The sequence below is a fragment of the Ranitomeya imitator genome, chromosome 7 (genome assembly GCF_032444005.1).
Source record: "Ranitomeya imitator isolate aRanImi1 chromosome 7, aRanImi1.pri, whole genome shotgun sequence".
NCBI lineage: Eukaryota > Metazoa > Chordata > Amphibia > Anura > Dendrobatidae > Ranitomeya > Ranitomeya imitator.
This window is the reverse complement of record NC_091288.1, coordinates 85,005,927-85,020,027: the sequence shown is the minus strand read 5'-3', so window position 1 is coordinate 85,020,027 and position 14,101 is coordinate 85,005,927. Positions and strand designations below refer to the sequence as shown.

The window sequence follows — 14,101 nt, the reverse complement described above, 5'->3', positions numbered from 1 at the left end:
TCAGGCTAGCTAGTTTCTCAGGCTGTGCCGAGTTGCATAGGGAGCGGTAGGCGCAATCCACGGCTGCTTCTAGTGTGGTTGGAGAGGATTAGGGATTGCGGTCAGCAGAGTTCCCACGTCTCAGAGCTCGTTCTATATTTTTGGGTTATTGTCAGATCACTGTATGTGCTCTGACTTCTATGTTCATTGTGGTACTGAATTACCTGATCATAACACTATATATAGGAGGAGATGACATACAGGTATATACTATATACAGGGGAGATGGCACACAACAGGTATATACTATATACAGGGGAGATGACATACAGGTATAAACTATATACAGGAGATGACATACAGGTGTATACTATATATAAGGGAGATGACAAACATGTATATACTGAGGTGAAAATGAGAGGTGTGAGGTGAAAATGAAAAGGTGTGAGTGCAAAATGAGAGGAGTGAGGGAAAATAGTGGAGTGATCGGAAAATGACATATGTGAGGTTGAAATGACAAGTGTTAGGGGGGAATGAGAGGAGTGAGGGGGAAAATGAGAGGTGTGAGGGAGAAAATGAGAGATGTGAGAGGGAAAATGAAAGATGTGATGGGGAAAATAAGAGGCGTGATGGGAAAATAAGAGAAGTGAGGTGCTATAACTAACCACAGATATTTACTATGCCCAGGCAACGCCGGGCTCTTCAGCTAGTGGTAAATAAAAATAAATCCATAAACTCTTGTTGAATTGCACTTTTTATTTTAATTTCAACACAGATTATTTTTCCCAATATTCTGTGCATCACATGATAAAATCAAAGATGTCATTCAAAAGTCCAACTTGTCCTGCAAAAAACAAGCCCTCATACAGCTATGTGGGTACAAAAATAAAAAAAACTTAAGGCTCATGGAAGAAGAGGAGGAAATAACGAAAAGACGGAAATTTTCCTTGGTAAGAAGGGCTTAAAGATACACACAATCCTGCATGATATTAGATCCTCTTTAAAATGACAACATGTAACAATAACTACAGTAGTAGTAAATGTTCATTAGTATACATATAAAGGGTAATCCACAAGAAATGAGGGGGCTTTGATGATCTAGTGCAACATTTACCCAAAACATCAGCTCCTCCACTCTGCACTCATACCATGCCAACTCAAGGGCATATCAGCTGAGTGTTGTCAATACAAACACCCTGATGAGGCCAATGCCCAGTAGGGACCTGCTTAGGGATGAGCGAGTAGTGAAATATTCGGACTCGCTATACTCGTAACGAGTAGGTCTTAATACTCGGGTATTCGTAACGAGTAGCAAGTCCAATGCAAGTCAATGGGAAATGCAAGTAATTTTATGCTGGACCTTACAATGCGCTCTGGGGGCATGAGGAAAAGGCTGAAATGGGTGCATGATTGTTTAAAAGCAGGAGGTAAAAAGCTGTGTGTTGGTTAACACAGAAAGAAGCCACTCATCATCATCATCATCATCACAAGGGGTTCACAATTCTAAAGGTTGGACTACTGTCCTTGTTGTTCCAGGCATAGTGTCTTCAAAAAATTAGCCCTAGGGGCTGTATCATGGTTGACGCAGGAAGGAGGCCTCAATAGCCAGACAATTATGAAACTAGACTACTAGCACGGTAGTTCCAGTGCCCAATGTGCAGGCATAGACATAGGGTTTCCAAAAATTAGCCCAAGCGGCTTGATACCATGGTTGATGCAGAAAGGAGGTCTCATCACAAATGCCTCAGATGGGAAATAATGAATGGAACATTGTTTCTAGCTTGTTGACTATGAGGTACATGTGGCAGAAGCAGGAGTAGTATACACATGTAATTAGAAGGAAGAAAGGTGTTTGTATGGGAAGGGATGGACATGATCACTAGTAGCATAAAAGAACGTTTTGGGTGACTTTAGGTTGGGATGATGTCATCTGGAGGGCTTAAAAACTGTGGCAAAATCCAGTCCTTGTTAAATTTTAAAGCCTGTCTGCATACTCTGCAGTCAGCAGTGTGCGTGTATCTGTGATGATCACCCCAGCGACACTAAAAACACGCTCTGACACCACACTAGCAGCAGAGCAGGCCAGCACCTCCAAGGCATATAAGGAGAGGTCTGGCCAACGGTGCATCTTTAATACCCAGTAATTAAATGGAATTGAAGTGTCAGGAAGGACACAGGTATGGTCACTTAGATACTCGTTGATCATGTTGTTCAACTTCTGCCTCCTTGACATTGTTACCGGTCCACATAGCCCTTGCTGATGAGCCGGTTTATTGAAGATGGCCCAGTTTGTGGACATTTTCCTCCCACCTCTTTTGGACCTGCTGGGCGTGTGTGGCACCCCAGGGTCCTGGTCGTCACAGTAGTATTGCTTCCCTCACGGGGAAGGTGATGTTACGTTTGGAGGCAAGAAGGGATAACTGTCACCAGGTAAACACAAGCATGCAACACATTCACACTCCAGGCCACCAGGGGAAACTTTTGATCCTATTTACTAGGTGACTCCCTATATATGGTAGTTTTGGAGGGAAAGAGAAGAACAGTTCTTGCCAGGAAACAGACTGGAGCAGTCTGAGGCAGAGGAGGGTTTACGGAGCTGTGTAGCCACAGTGCTGCAGCTCCTGGAAAGAGACTTACAGAAAGCTGAATATATTGCAGTGAGCGTGTAGGAGAGCGAAGCACAGGAAAGGATTCCAGTGGGAGACCAGCCACGAGCAGGCTGCCTCCTTCTGAGGCGCAGAGACCGGTAGCCGGAACACCGAGGTTGTAAGGGCCTCTACAACGTACATCAGAGACCGGCAGGACAGCTGAACTTCAAGTTACCTGTCCGCCTTAATACTCAGAAGACACGGGGACACCTTTAGAGCCCGGGGCGTGCTAGAGTCCCTATAAACAGACTCAAGTCACCAGTCATACGGTTATGTCTTATCATATACGGAGGACAGAGAGAGAGAGAGAACATCTGTGAGGACCTTATCTGATGCCATAGGCAGTAAGGGCCCACGGCACTAGAGGAAGGCTTTGATTTCCACCTGGAAAAGGGGACTCCTAACTTGCCTCCAAGCCGGCCAGACCCTGCCTGCCCTGTGATCTGGTGCCCTGGACTGTGGCTGCCTGAAGTCTTCAGTAAACAAGGTAAAAAGACTGCAAATCTGTGTCCTCGTTCTTTGCTGCACCATTCACCATCTTCCATCTACACACCGGGAGCCCTGGGGATACACTTCACCTGTGGGAAGTTATACCATCTAGCTGCCATAACATCACCACAGCGGACCCCTTAAAGCAGCGTCGGTCCCCACTGACCGAATACCACAGGTGGCATCACAAACATAAACTTTATTCCCTTTAAAGACCTTTCCCTTTTACATGGGCGCCCAGGGCCATGGACCGGGTCAACACCGCGACATCCCCTGTGAGCTCAGGACCCGGTACCGAGTACCCCACGGCCCTGGCGGGGCGACTCACGTGTCTCTCCCCATTAATGCACGGTGTTGCAAAGAGCTGGTACCTCTGCTACCAGCGGTGACTGAGTCTGATGTTGTCATCAAATGATCGACAACGGCCCTCTTGATGGGGAAAGGTTGAAAAGTTCCAGGGAGCCGAATACTTTCGCAAGACACTGTACCAAACAGATCATCGGGGTGGCCAAGCATGGGATCAAATGTTTCCTGTGACTGCTGAGGGGGAAGGAAGTAGGAACAGGTTGAGGATTGGATGACCCAGCGTTCTGTGTATCCACAGTAGACTGTGTGGTTGTGGAGGATTTGGTGCTACTAGAAAATTTCATTGAGGCCTTATCTGCCACCCAAAACAGTATCTGCTCTTGCTCTTCTGGCTTCCAGACACGTTTATGTTCCAGCAGCATTCAATTAATTTTCACTGGTGTCATCCTCCTTTGTTAGAGCCTTGCTAGGTTTTCCCATTTCTTTTTTCCTTTTATGAAACTACTAGCACCATAAAAGCAGCTGCATTTTGTGGTGCAGGAGAAGAGGGAAGGCAGTGACATCATCATTCCCAGTCTGGTGCTCCGTATACCACCCAGAGTAGTTGATGCAGGCTGTCATACCGCTGCTGGCTTTGAAAGGTCCTTGCTGGGGTTCCTAATCCTGTAACTGGTGCAGGAAGTCACCTCTGGACTTAAGGCACCGTCACACTGAACGATATCGCTAGCGATCCGTGACGTTGCAGCGTCCTGGCTAGCGATATCGTTCAGTTTGACAGGCAGCAGCGATCAGGATCCTGCTGTGACATCGTTGGTCGGTGCAGAAAGTCCAGCACTTTATTTAGTCGCTGGACTCCCTGCAGACATCGCTGAATCGGCGTGTGTGACGCCGATTCAGCGATGTCTTCACTGGTAACCAGGGTAAACATCGGGTTACTAAGCGCAGGGCCGCGCTTAGTAACCCGATGTTTACCCTGGTTACCAGCGTAAAAGTATAAAAAAACAAACACTACATACTTACCTTCCGCTGTCTGTCCTCCGGCGCTGTGCTTCTCTGCACTGTGAGCGCCGGCCAGCCGGAAAGCAGAGCACAGCGGTGACGTCACCGCTGTGCTTTCCGGCCGGCACTCACAGTCAGTGCAGGAAGCAGAGCGCCGGGGGACAGACAGCGGAATGTAAGTATGTAGTGTTTGTTTTTTTTATACTTTTACGCTGGTAACCAGGGTAAACATCGGGTTACTAAGCGCGGCCCTGCGCTTAGTAACCCGATGTTTACCCTGGTTACCAGGGGACTGGCATCGTTGGTCGCTGGAGAGCTGTCTGTGTGACAGCTCTCCAGCAACCAAACAGCGACGCTGCAGCGATCGGGATCGTTGTCTGGATCGCTGTGGCGTCGCTAAATGTGACGGTACCTTTAGTCTCTTAAGAGGCCTTCAGCTGTCTGAAGGCTGGGAGGCCGCCACGACCACAGCTGCCTCATCAACTCCTCCTGCTGCATTGCACTACTCCAGTTGGACCTGGAGCCTCTGCTGCCCTCTCCATCACTGCATGTATGGCATGACGGGCTATCGCGTAGATGCCTGTCTGTATACATACATTTAGTAATTAACAGTTCTTACCAGATGTCAAGGTCAGATGAGTAATCTGTGGCTCCTAAAAGCACATCAGGAGGACGGTACCAGAGAGTGACCACTTCAGAGGAATATGTTTGGCTGGGAATTGACTTTGCACGGGCAAGACCTGTGTAAACAGCATGTAAAATATACATGCAAATATTTAATTGCATATTAAGTCTGAAAGTTTTGTTTTTATGTACGCAAAGTCACAAAGGTTTTCAAGACTTTTTGTAAGTTCAATAAAAATTATTCCAATATAATGATTTACCTAAAGTAGTCCATGTACATAAGATAGCTCTCTGCAGAATAAACACCATGCACATGAGCACTCGGCTCAGCTGACCATTCTTGAAGTTAAAAAAGGGAGAGGCCAAAGCTATAGACAGACACCTCTGGCAGCAGCTTATCTCACTAAAAAAAAATATTGGGCAGTAAAATTGCAAATGCTTGATCCTACTCTTCCCCAACAAATGATATTGGGAGGCCCTGAAGCATGTCTGATTGTTGATTGGGTCCACCAAAATCAGCAGGTTGACCAATTTTCATCTAATGTGAATTGGGTTGGATGCTTAAAGGAGTTCGCTAAGAAGTAATTCAATATAGCCCCTGTCAAATATTTCAGACTGCAACCCATCCTAGGTATGCATAAGGATTAGGTCGCAGCCTTAAGAAGTGCTGCTCGAGACAGATGTGTCTGAGCTACTGTACAGGAAAGTAACTACCTGACAGGCTGAGGAGAAGCATCATGACTTACTAATCTTTTCACTCGGCCTGACAGGTTTATAATGGTGCACTGAGCAGCAGGAAAAAAAACATTTTGTTCTGTTATTCTCCATACTCTACAGTAAGCTGCAGAGTACAGAGACTTTTCAACTGTGGCGATGAAAACTTTAAGGGAACCTGTCACCCCAAAATGGAAGGTGAGCTAAGTCCACCAGCATCAGGGGCATCAGGGGCCTCTCTGACCTTTCCCAGCGCCTGCGCACTACAGTACTTTGCTCTGCCCTCAACAGGACAGACAAAGTACACCTGCGCCAGAGCCGCAGCGTGAAGTCCAGAAGAGGACGTCAACTGATGAAGATAGGAGGCCCCAGACCAGAACCGGACCGAGACCGCCCCTGGGTGAGTATAATCTAACCTCTTTTCCTCATCTTTTAGGATACATCGGGGGCTTGGGGGCTTATCTACAGCATTCCAGAATGCTGTAGATAAGCCCCTGATGCCGGTGGGCTTAGCTCAGCTTCCATTTTGGGGTTGACAGGTTCCCTTTAATCTCTGAACACTAACAAATACTCGGAGATCACCCAAGTATGCTCGGGAAAAGCCGAGCAATGAGTACACTCGCTCATCACTACTCAGGACTAATATATTCACACCATTTAATGATCAGTTAGGAGAGTTGATGTTATGTGCATGTCCCCTTTCACTGACCACGACAGTGGAATGTGGCACCTTATGTAAATGATAGTACAGCCTCTTACCATAGCCGGCATGGTGTGACGTCACATGTGCGTTAGGACACAACAAGGATGTCATGCCAGTTCAGCTAATCAGAAGAGCCCTGGGCGTCAGCAGGTAACAGGCAGTACTACCGCTCTTGTGCAGTGGCCACAGACCATTGTTGTTGCCAATGTAGTGGGATGTGAGAAATCAACTCTAGTTACTGCTCACATAACTTAATAACGCAGAATTTTTGAATGAGTAAAATGGTCAGTTTCTACTTTGCTAAACAGCGCACTTCATCAAGTCATTAGCGTGTAAGTTTGAATTACGCTATGGTGACAAATGTGGGATTAATTAGGGACTGTAAGGCTCCTTACCAGTGTGAGACATGTAACTAACACAGAACAGTAGAACTGAACTTTGTCTAACTGCAAAAACATTAACAGCTGCAGCTCTCACAGCTCTGCTGTATTTTAACAATATTATATCCTGTCTGCCTGTGAGCTGGAAGGTGAAAGAAACCTTCAGATGTGTCTGGTATAATCACACACAGCTCTGCAGTGAAAGCAGAGAGCGGCCATAAATCATCACACTGGTAACATCCTCTTTCATTTATAATAATCTCTGGAGGCAGATTACCTTGCAGTTCAGTTTTCTGCTCACAACCTGAAACAGCTCATTTACATACAGTCCAGACCTAAAGTTTGGACACACCTTCTCATTTAAAGATTTTTCTGTATTTTCATGACTATGAAAATTGTACATTCACACTGAAGGCATCAAAACTATGAATTAACACATGTGGAATTATATACTTAAAAAAGTGTGAAACAACTGAAATTATGTCTTGTATTCTAGGTTCTTCAAAGTAGCCACCTTTTGCTTTGATGACTGCTTTGCACACTCTTGGCATTCTCTTGATGAGCTTCAAGAGGTAGTCACTGGGAATGGTCTTCCAACAACCTTGAAGGAGTTCCAAGAGATGCTTAGCACTTGTTGGCCCTTTTGCTTTCACTCTGCAGTCCAGCTAACCCAAAACCATCTCGATTGGGTTCAGGTCTGGTGACTGTGGAGGCTAGGTCATCTGGCGTAGCACCCCATCACTCTGCTTCTTGGTCAAATAGCCCTTACACAGCCTGGAGTTGTGTTTGGGGTCATTGTCCTGTTGAAAAATAAATGATGGTCCAACTAAACGCAATCCGGATGGAATAGCATGCCACTGCAAGATGCTGTGGTAGCCATGCTGGTCCAGTATGCCTTCAATTTTGAATAAATCCTCAACAGTGTCACCAGCAAAGCACCCCCACACCATCACACCTCCTCCTCCATGCTTCACGGTGGGAACCAGGTATGTAGAGTCCATCCGTTCATCTTTTCTGCGTCGCACAAAGACTCGGTGGTTGGAACCAAAGATCTCAAATTTGGACTCATCAGAACAAAGCACAGATTTCCACTGGTCTAATGTTCATTCCTTGTGTTCTTTAGCCCAAACAAGTCTCTTCTGCTTGTTACCTGTCCTTAGCAGTGGTTTCCTAGCAGCTATTTTACCATGAAGGCCTGCTGCACAAAGTCTCCTCTTAACAGTTGTTGTAGAGATGTGTCTGCTGCTAGAACTCTGTGTGGCATTGACCAGGTCTCTAATCTGAGCTGCTGTTAACCTGTGATTTCTGAGGCTGGTGACGCGGATAAACTGATCCTCAGAAGCAGATGTGACTCTTGGTCTTCCTTTCCTGGGGCGGTCCTCATGTGAGCCAGTTTCTTTGTAGCACCTGATGGTTTTTACCACTGCACATGGGGACACTTTCAAAGTTTTCCCAATTTCTCGGACTGACTGACCTTCATTTCTTAAAATAATGATGGCCACTCGTTTTTCTTTACTTTTTTCTTGCCATAATACAAATTCTAACAGTCTATTCAGTAGGACTATCAGCTGTGTATCCACCAGACTTCTGCACAACACAACTGATGGTCCCAAACCCATTTATAAGGCAAGAAATCCCACTTATTAAACCTGACAGGGCACACCTGTGAAGTGAAAACCATTCCCGGTGACTACCTCTTGAAGCTCATCAAGAGAATGCCAAGAGTGTGCAAAGCAGTCATCAAAGCAAAAGGTGGCTACTTTGAAGAACCTAGAATATAAGACATAATTTCAGTTGTTTCACACTTTTTTGTTAAGTATATAATTCCACATGTGTTAATTTATAGTTTTGATGCCTTCAGTGTGAATGTACAATTTTCACAGTCATGAAAATACAGAAAAATCTTTAAATGAGAAGGTGTGTCCAAACTTTCTGTCTGTACTGTATAATAAAAACATGGATTCCTCTGATATAAGACATCAGATCTCAGATACAGTATAAAGGTTTCATTTTATTCAGCTTTCTATGACCTGCATGACCATGTAGATGGCTTACAAGGGGTGATCCTAATGACAGATTCCCTTTAAGGGATTTCTCCAACTTCAGTATTAAAAATGTATTTTTCACTTTTTTCAAGTGCTACAATCCAATAATAAAATTCAAGTAATGCATAGATTATCGTATCATCTGACTATTAATATTACATACCTCCAGTGCTTATGTACTAATTACTCTACTGACCAGAAACAAACGTGGGCAGATTGCAACTTTGATATAAGAATTCTGTACTATTCCCTGGTATATTACAGACTGTACATCAAAAGCATGTTCCTGAAAAAATTAGACGAGCATCCACAGCCCCTGTTGTTTCAGCTGCTGTGCACAAAATGGTCTTATCAGACCCGCACTTACCAAAGTCAGCCAGTTTGAGCTCCCCTAGGTAGCTGATGAGAAGATTCTGCGGCTTTAGGTCCCGATGTAGGATGTGCTGGTGATGGATATAGGCCAGACCTCGAAGCAACTGGAACATGAAGAGCTACATGAGGAGATAACAAGTTTCAGATCAAAAGGAGATTCTCTTCACCTTGTACAGGATGACTTTCCCTATAGTTCTGTTTAGAATCAGTATCACATAAGATGGTAGTACCGACCTCTATTAATTTACTGTACAGATCTGCTCCATGATCAGTGCAGACGTTTAGAGGGAATAAGAGTTAAGGTTACGGTTATGATTGCCCACGTCTCCACATGCCCAGCCAGTCTGTGTCTGGTGATGGCTATTCAGAGGCCCTAATGAACACCAGCAGGCCAATTTAAAGGCAGCGGGAACTGATATAAGAGGTTGTAGGAAAATTGGCTGAATATAATTCAATGGAGCTAATAAAACATGCTTTCATGAACTGCAAGTTTTATAGTTCTACTCTTGTGAAAGCCTATTAAATACAGGAGTAATAAAAATTGACTGATGCTCCAACACTTAGTCATTCTTAATAAGAAGAGAAGAGCAAATCTGTAAAAAAAAAAAAGCTTTGCGAATTTTCTTTGAAACACTTGATTTGCATTAAATTTAATCACAAGCAATTTACTTGCTCTGAAATTGTATAACACTAGGTCACGTAGGACTGTATCCAACCCCTTAACCCTGCTGTTCTGTTGGTCAAAAATGACCGACTTTGAACTTCAATATTCTTTAAAATATTCAAGATGCGGCTCTGAAACCCGTGGCCGACCGACCCATCCTCATTTAAGTCAATCAACCACAAGTTTCAGAACCGCATCTTGAACACCCCAAAAAATACCAAAGTTCAAAATAGGTCTCCCCAGACCGAACAGAACAGCAGGGTTAAAGGGAATCTGTCAGTAGGGTAAACCCTCCTAAGCCGTCTATATGGGCATGTAGGTCATAGGAAGCTGAATAACATGATACCTTGAGATCTGAGATCCAATATTTTATTACAGAGAAATCTATGTTTTTCTTAATGTGTAAATGAGCTGTTAAGATCTATGGGTCGGACTTAGATCTCCCCGAGAATCTGACTCTAGAGCTTTTTTTAAATGTAAGGAGGCCTTACTAGTGTGAGACATGTAATGACTGACAGTTTGCTCTTCTGATCTACATGTCTCACACTGGTTGCTCCCACTTTCATTTATAATAATCTCTGGAGGCAGATGCTCAGGGAGATCTATTTCCGGCCCATAGATCTTAATAGCTTATTAACATATTTAGAAAAAAAGTGGCGTTCTTATTCCAATAAGACATCGGAAAGCAGATATCAAGGTATCATTGTATTCAATCTTCTATGACCTACATAGATGGTTTAGGAGGGATGATCCTACTCACAGATTCCCTTTAAAGACTCTTAACCCCTTAACAACGTCCATTTTCATCATCGTTCGATAAGGAATGTATGAAGTAGGCTCAACTGCTGAGCCTGCTCCATACCACCATACCAGGCAGATGTATTACATAGCCAGTATCCGCCTGTAACTGCAGCTTTTCAGTCAGTTTTTCTATATCTACTATGCAGCTTAACCACTTAAATCCGGTTGTCAATCTCTGACAGTGGCATTTAAATGACGATCGTGGGGAACCAATGGATTACTGCTGATGGTCCCTTAACTGCCATCTTGGGTCTTCCTCAGCCACTCTATAAGAGAACCACAATTTCACTATATACTGAGCTAATGTGGTATTACAATATATAGTATAAACCAATAAACGATTGCAGGTTCAAGTCCCTTATGGGAAATTAAAAAAAAGTTAAAAAAAAAAGGTTTTAAAAAAATATACAAAAAAAAAAAAATCGACCCTTCTCTTCCCCCAATGAAAAATAAAGAAATGTAGAAATTAAAAAAAAACACATTTGGCATTGTCATGCTATAAGAAGTCTAATCTATCAAAATATTAAATTATTGAAAAGTATGTTAATCACCCCAAAAAAAGTTAACACACCATAATTGTTGCATTTCGTTTACCACACTTGAAAAAAAAACAAAAACACGAAAATGCAATTGCAACACCCCAGGTAATTGGTTGTTGCAGTGATGTTGCCTTCCTTTCGGGAAGGGCGATATTATGCTTGGAGGCAATGGAGTTCTCTTTTTCAGGTAAGGCACCCACATGCAACACATTCCAAATTCAGGCCAGGAGGGGGACCTCAGGACCTGGATTCAGGGGAGCATCCTTAGACTTTATGTATCCTGGCCTGGAGGAGGAGCTACTTAGTCTGAGTTAGGCTACTTTCATACTAGCGTCGGTACGGGGCCGTCGCTATGCGTCGGCCCGACGTACCGACACACGTTGTGAAAGAAATTAACAACAGGGGCAGCGGATGAAGTTTTTCAACGCATCCGCTGCCCGTTGTAATGTCCGGGGAGGAGGGGGTGGAGTTTCGGACGAAAATGGCAGACTCGACGCACAAAAAAAGTTACATGTAACATTTTTTGTGCCGAGGGTCCGCCAAAACACGACACATCCGTCGCACGACGGATGCGACGTGGGGCCATACGTCGCAATGCGTCACTAATGTAAGTCTATGGAGAAAAAACACATCCTGCGGGCACATTTGCAGGATGCGTTTTTTCTCCAAAACGACGCATTATGACGTACGCCAAACAACGCTAGTGTGAAAGTATCCTTAGTCTCCAGGAGGGAGAGAGAGCAAGGATGTCTGAAACAGACAGAGAGGCCTAGTAGCCACGTGGGAGCTGCAGCCTCTGGAAAGGGAGATAACCTGAAGGGTTGTATGTGGTGGAGCTACAGAGGAAAGGAGCACAGGAGTGGAAAAGGGCTCAGAGGGGACTGTGACCGGGCACCCTCAGAGACAGAGCGCAGTAACCGGGTACCGGGAGCCCGAGGCTTTAGTGGGACTCTAGGACACTTAGCAGAACCGGAGGGCACTAGACTACACGTTAACTGCCCGCACCATGAATGAGACACAGCAGCACTTGGGGAGCCTGGGGCATGATAGAGTCCCTGTAAAACGGCTCAAGCTGCCTGTCAGGCAGGTAACTCTCCCAGGACAGGAGAGAGAGAATTCCTTGCCAGCAAGCTACAACCAGCAGGGACCTCGCCATCTTAGCGCAAGTAGGAAAGGCTCACAGACCTCAACTGGGAAAGGGATCCTCTATTGCCTCCAATCCAGCCGGACCACATCACCACCTGTGCCAGGTACTCTGGACTGAGATGCACTATTACCATCAATAAACCAAGTAAATACTTTACAATTTGTGTCCTCCACTTATTCGTCGGCATACACCATCTTTGCCACACACCTTGGGAGCCCTGGAGACCCCGCTTCACCTCTGGGAAGCATCACCATCCAGCCGCCACACCATCACCCTAGAGGACCCCTTTAAGCGACGTCGGTCCCTACAGACCGAGAACCACAGGTGGCGTCACGAACAATAGACTTTATTCACAAATCCCCTTAAAAGACCATTCCCCTTTAAGTGAGGGCCAGGGCCACGGACCGGGTCGCAGCCACCGTGACATCCCATTTAATAGCGACCGGACCCGGTGCCGAGCACCCCACTGTCCTGGTAGGATGACTCACAATTATAATGTCAACTTTATCCCAAAATTGTGTCAATCAGAACGTCAGCGCAGCATGCAAGACACAAGCTCTTACCCAGCTCCATTGATGAAAAAAGTTACAGATCTCATAAAATGGTGATACAAAGAAAAAATATATTTTTTTACACAATGAAAGTCATTAAACAACAACCTTCCCAAAAATGGCATTGTTTTTGCATTGTCACATTGGAGTTTTTTCCCACTTTACTGTACATTGTATGGTAAAATGAGTAGCAAAAAATAATCCCATGTCTCACTGTGCTAACAATTGTACTGTATAGAATATGCGTCATGCAGTCTAAACAAGCTGAGAAATGGCCGCTGTTTTTTTTTGGAATACATCCGATTGGCAGTCATTTAACAGTAGTATTGCTATCTATCTTCAAGGAGAGCACAATATTGCAGGTTTAGTTTTTTTTAATCGGAGTTAGGCTGCTTTCACGCTGCGTTCTTGCTCCCATTTGGTGGCCCCTGTTGGCGCTTACTTCCAAACCCACCGCAAAACGGGATTTGGGCATAGGCTTCAATGAGACCATAGGCTATAATGGTGGTGGAAGAGCTAACGCGTGCTCTAGAGTGCATCATTTTCCGGCATGTATGCCTACTGGAGGCGGACACTCATATGTAGTAGACTGCGTCTCAGCGTCCGCATCCAGTAGGTGTATACACCCAAAAATGATGCACGAGAGAGGGCGCGTTCGCTGTACCGGCACCATTATAGCCTATGGCCCCCTCGGAGCATACGTCCGAATCCCATTTTGCAGAGGGGTTCGGTTGTAAGCCCTAACAGGTGAACGGGTGCAAGAATGCGACATGAAAGAGCCCTTAGAAAGCACAACCTGCAATCTTCTTCAGCCTGTAGACAATGAATGGAGTGGCAGTGTGCATACCTGACCACCGCCTATTCAAGTGGTGAACATGAGACCCTCATTCTTAGGGTCGATGGGGAATTCATACCGGTGTATCACCTGTGCTGTGTTATTAGTGGGCCAAGCCCTTTCATTTTATTACTTATTTTTTAATAAATTGATAATACCATGAAATGCAAATAGCGATTTCATCATTGAATTTCAATCAGTGGATTCTTCTAACATGAAATAGAAAGAAGAAATTCACTGCACGTCCTAAATTCTGAATAGGATGGAGAAGCCACTAATGATTGTCATTTTACTTTAAAGGTCTT

The 14,101-nt window shown here is 44.8% G+C and overlaps 1 protein-coding gene across 3 annotated transcripts in view; it reads right to left on the bottom strand.

The window, feature by feature from the left end:
- CDK15 (cyclin dependent kinase 15) overlaps nucleotides 1-14,101 on the bottom strand; it is a 265,773-nt gene that overhangs the window by 170,433 nt on the left and 81,239 nt on the right. For all 3 annotated transcript variants that reach the window (XM_069733568.1, XM_069733566.1, XM_069733567.1), the window contains 2 exons: nucleotides 9,255-9,378; nucleotides 5,041-5,161 (listed from right to left, as the gene is read on the bottom strand). In XM_069733568.1, the coding sequence (XP_069589669.1) occupies nucleotides 5,041-5,161; nucleotides 9,255-9,378 (245 nt within the window). The remainder of the gene's footprint in view (nucleotides 1-5,040; nucleotides 5,162-9,254; nucleotides 9,379-14,101) is intronic.